General features: G+C 30.7%; 1 protein-coding gene across 1 annotated transcript; it reads left to right on the forward strand.

Annotated features, from left to right (window-relative positions):
- The first annotated feature begins 1,683 nt into the window (after positions 1 to 1,683).
- LOC128166953 (uncharacterized) lies at positions 1,684 to 3,783 on the forward strand. Its single transcript, XM_052832430.1, has 4 exons — positions 1,684 to 1,862; positions 2,219 to 2,395; positions 2,530 to 2,664; positions 2,945 to 3,783. Exons 1-4 carry the CDS (start codon positions 1,766 to 1,768, stop codon positions 3,106 to 3,108), a joined length of 573 nt encoding a protein of 190 aa, XP_052688390.1. The 5' UTR covers positions 1,684 to 1,765; the 3' UTR covers positions 3,109 to 3,783.
- The last annotated feature ends 1,535 nt before the right edge of the window (positions 3,784 to 5,318 follow it).

Genomic DNA, 5,318 nt, shown 5'->3' on the forward strand with positions numbered 1-5,318 from the left:
ATTTTGATACTGTTATTTTTATTTTCAATTGTTACTTCTTGGATAATAAAATAAATTTAAAAAAAACATAGAGTGGTTCTAGTTATTGTGTACAGTATGCATAGGATGAGATGAAATATAATGGCATACGAAAATTAAGCAAGAGTCTTCTTAATTAAAAGTCCTTGTCCTACAAAGAAATAATAATGAAAAGATGTGTCCTGAGTTAATGATAAAACACAAAGAAAATTATCACCAACGTTCGTACTAGCTCATTTTCTCCTCATTTTTTAAACACCTATTTTGTAACATTTAAGATTGGTACATGTAAAGAAATCCGGCATATACCTATACTGATACTGTCTTGTGTTTAATAAGTGGCTGCAGACCCGTGACCTTACAGGAAAATTTCCCATGAAGTTTTGTTTTTGCATCTATTATATTTGAATGTGATTGGTTATTAAACCATTTCATTTCTTAATTTAATTTTAAAAAAAACTGCCAATAGCGAAGATGATAAACTGAAGTCAATGGCATTTCATTATAACAAAGTTTATTTCATTTCTTAATTATGAATAATTAAAAAAAATCCATGTTCTATAAGATACCCGGTATATTCTTTAAATTAAAGATGATTAATTGTAAATATATTTTACATTTTCATTAAATTGAAGATACTTTTGAGTTTCCGCAGTTGTATTGCTGTTGTGCAATATTCGATTATTTAATTAGATATCCAGTTTTGTCCGGTTTTAGGTGAATCATCAACGTTCTCAAAGCTTTTGTGAAACTTTTAGCTTCGTCAATTACTTTGTTTAGTATTAAGCGTTGTGTTGTTCAAGTGGGTAGCGTTGTTAAGTAAATTTTATTTAATCTAAATTTATTTTTTGAATTTTTAACGTTTTAGGTCTACCTTAAACTTCAAAATATGATATTTTGGACCATACGCTATTATTTAGTAAAGAAAAAATCTAAATATTTTAGCTTTACAATTTGAACATTCTCCTACATCTTATACAGAGCCCCTTTTTAAAGGAGGTTGATATTATAGCGTTAAAATGGCAACGGCCATTCATTTCTCTGAAAAAAGTTAACATACCAAATATTCCAACAAACCACAAACGCATATTTCCCGCAGTACGCTTTTTAGGAATTTTATGATTTTGGGAAATGCCCTTTTTTTTGCTTGTCAAGATTTCTGATGATTAGTCTAATCTGCAATTATTACCCGCTTTACATTATTTGGTTAAGAAGATAACTGTATTTTGTTTAATTTACTGCAATTTCAAATATTCATATCTATTTTGGACACTGTTCTCCTCCTTTTGATGCAACTGATGCAATCAGAAAAATAAAGGTCATAATTTTCCAATACATTTATGATACTAGTATACATATTACATGAAAGTTGTGTACTAATATTGTTTTACTTTAGATATCAGCATGCATACATTACAGATAAAAAAGCATTGTGTTTAAAACTAAGCACTATCCTATATGAACTTAAAAAAAAAATGTTTAAAACAAATTTAATTGGTCGTTATATGTATATATATAGATAAGTTCATGGGTATGTCCATGTACTATAAATAGACCCGGATGTTTCGTAATAACTTACACGCTGTACATTGACAACATTTAAATAGCACACGTGTAGATTTTCAGACCTCAACATTTAGGTATAAAAAAGTTCAACACAACAGCATGCATTCAGAATTAATCAGGCAGCCTTCACTGAGAAATTACTCTTGATCAACGTCGGCAAAGAACGACACTATTTAGAACAATGGGATTATTACTGGCTAGATTGTTAACTGCATTTGAGTCCTTTTCACAGGAATCTTCAGAGTCTAAAATTCTAATGCTTGGCTTAGACTCTGCAGGTATGAATAATTCGAAATTGATTGATAATATTTGGTTTTAAATTGAAAGCACACTCATTTTCTTAATTTTTTTTTGCTCGTAAATCTACCAGCTAAATTATTTTGCGATAGATTTTATTAAAACCTAGTAAATACGTCACGTATCTTAAATATAATCTTTTTGCTCGTAAATTGACCATGCAGCTGAATTATTTTGCGATATATTTTAATTAAATCCAAGTAAATACGTCATGCACGTATCTTAAATTTCATTCTTTGCTCGTACATGTAAATCTACCAGCTAAATAATTTTGCGATAGATTTTAATTAGAATCAAGTAAATACGTAATGTATATTTTAGGAATTTTTTTTCAAAGGCAAGACAACAATTCTGTACAAGATCAAACTGAACGAGAACGTACAGGGAATTCCCACTGTTGGGTTTCACGTGGAAACCGTGTCCCCGATAAAGGGCGTGACCTTCACGGTTTGGGACGTAGGGGGTCAGGAAGTGATTAGACCTCTGTGGAAGCATTACTACCAAAACACGCACGGTCAGTTCCGATCTACTAGATTTAAAGTAACCAATGGGAGGGCAAGAATTTATCTTCTTGCCTCTTTTTATCAACCAAACCTACTCTAAACTTTTATTATATTACGTTAAGTCAATTTGTGTATTTTTTTATAGGATTGGTGTATGTTGTGGACAGCAATGACAGAGAGAGAATCCTGGAGTCACGTGAGGAACTGTTTGGGATTTTGGAGAACAATGATATGAGAGGAGTTCCGGTGGTGATCATTGCCAACAAACAGGACCAACCAAGTGAGTATTATAGAGTAATATGAACAGAACCAACTTGTTATTTTTCTTCACTCTCTATTCTATGTATGAATTTATAATGTGCATGTTAAATGTAAATAATATAAATGCATGGTGGTATTGTGACTAAATATTTGAAAATTAACCACCCAAACTCACTAAAAAATCGGTATTGATATATTTGATTAATTAACTTTCATAGTTTCTGTAGAGTTAAAAATATAGAGGTCAATCTGAGAACTTCCAATACTTCAATATTAATTATATTATACTTCTTTTTCAGATGCCCTGAGTACATCTGATGTGGCTGACCTTTTGTGCCTACACAAACTAACGTCTAGAAAATGGTTCATACAGCCCGCATGCGCAATAAAGGGTGAAGGACTTCATGAGTCCATAAGCGAATTAGCAACACTAGTAAAAGAATTCAAAAAAGTTTCGAGATGATCACTTAATGACTTTTTGTCGTTAACATTAACGATTAAAAAAAGCCGCTGCTTTTTTCCAAGTCTTGCCAGTTAATGTGTGATGCATAAACATGTAATATCACGCATTGCCTTTACCACAACCAGTACAGCATTAAGTATATGTGCGTTACATTTCGTGAATGCAGACAAATTAAATAGTCGAGATAATTTTTTTATTGTATACATGTAAATGTAAATAATACTTTTTATCAAACGTTGATGTCACAATATTTATATGTGTTAAAAATCTTTTCCCTTTTTCACGTCATACTACAGTGTATTGTTGTAAAGCTGTTATATATAACGGGTGCTACGTCATAACAAAATGGTGGTTGTGAGACGGAATATATTGTATAGCATTGGCTATATATGAGCATTATGGCATGCGTTTATAAAAGCTTTGCTCATGAATATGTAAACAGCCTAATTTTTAATTTTTGTTTTTAATGCTCTGTAAATGTGATATCCATTCTTACCTCCCTTTGTTTGTCTAGTTTACAGAATTGTTTTCTATCATCCGCTCTTGTTAAATACTTTTGACAACAGAGCTGTATTGTATTGTTGCAAATCTTTTAATTTTTAAATTTAAATTGTACACAGTAGGCCTCTGTCATTGTATTATGAGCAAAATGATATAATAAATATATATATAGATTTGTTTGTTGTTTTCCATTAAGGCATTTAGAAAACCTTTCTTTGACTTTCGTGAGTAGTCAAAGAATGGTTACTCATACATGTTTTTACATTATTTTTTAAATATTGTATTTGGAATTAGAGTAACTGATATTTTAGCATTATTTTTATCGTGGAAACCCGCTTGTGGTCATGCAACAGTGCACATATTTTTTTCAGACATTGCAGACTGTATTACCACACGGCACAAAGCAACCATGTGATGCTCTTGCCCATTTCAAGCCATGTGTCAATGATGGAATTATGGAAAAATAAAGGAAGAAAAATGTATTTGTACTTTTATCGCTAAAATAATAATAAATTATATCTAGAATATTTGGCTATATACGAAGTTTAACAGACTTAAAGGCTTCGTACATTCATGGTGTGAATCGGTTGGTGATCCTTTAAGATTTATTTTTATCATGTGCACAATGATATTGTGTATACCAATGAAACAAAATATGGTATAAATATCAAGTTCAGAATAACAGTATTTTCGCAGATTTTTGTTAAATCAAGGACCTCAATATCCCAATATAAATTAGAGATGACATTTAGTTACTGACTTGTGTCTGATCAGCCCAGCAACATAGGTATAGTTCCTTGCAGGAAAGACACCATTATTGTTCAAGATAAAGCTAAACAAGATTGTGTCGACTATCCTACCGTATGTTTCAATGTGGAGACTGTGTCCCCCGGAAAGGACGTGACCTTCTTGGGGGGTCAGGACAAAATCAGACCTCATTAGAGATATTACTTCCAAAATACCGAAAGTAAATATAAAATTTTCATCGCACGATTCCTGAATTTTTATTTTCGTTTTTTGTACAATAAAAAGGTGATTACGATCCATATAAATTAAATATGACAGCATTTAACAATATTGTCCTTTCTAATATATTTCATTTTATCAAATAAAATATACAACATGACTACGTAGTCATGTTGTATATTTTATTTGATAAAATGAAATATATCAGAAAGGACAATATATCTTCACGGCAGGATTAGACTATGTAGTAGATAGCACTAGACAGAAAAAGAATAATGGAATCACCTGGAATTTTTTTTTTTAATTTGACTGACATTAAAGTTTCGTTGGTTTCATTGAATGGCAGTTTACTAGTGGTCTGTAAAATTTAAGAAATTGTTAATTCGTATTAATGTTTTATGAATTTTAAGAACTGAATGTTGACAACAGTTTCGATTTCATTATCACTCTCGAGGCATTTTGTTACATTTCATCATCCTATTCGTTTATATTAACATATGATGATATTTTCATTGTAAACTTAATAGCTTATAATGAATACAGTCATGTGGATATATTCGCAAATCTTAGTAATTTAATCAATATATTTCTACTTTTATTCATCATTTTTTATAAGACTTTTTTGTGTTTCTAACCTGCCTGTAATTATCTTGTGGTGTTTGTTCTTATTTTTTGCCTTTTGATACCTTTTTAAACAATACAAGACAAGCAGATGCTGCTTTTATATTTTTATTTCACTTCAT

Source organism: Crassostrea angulata, chromosome 10, assembly GCF_025612915.1.
Source record: "Crassostrea angulata isolate pt1a10 chromosome 10, ASM2561291v2, whole genome shotgun sequence".
NCBI classification, from domain to species: domain Eukaryota; kingdom Metazoa; phylum Mollusca; class Bivalvia; order Ostreida; family Ostreidae; genus Magallana; species Magallana angulata.

Excerpts from the sequence above, each read along its gene's own strand:
- LOC128166953 (XM_052832430.1), top strand. The coding sequence starts at position 1,766 with ATGGGATTATTACTGGCTAGATTGTTAACTGCATTTGAGTCCTTTTCA. Across the intron at positions 1,863-2,218 it reads GCTTGGCTTAGACTCTGCAG|GCAAGACAACAATTCTGTAC; the intron begins GTATGAATAATT and ends TTTTTTTCAAAG. Across the intron at positions 2,396-2,529 it reads TTACTACCAAAACACGCACG|GATTGGTGTATGTTGTGGAC; the intron begins GTCAGTTCCGAT and ends ATTTTTTTATAG.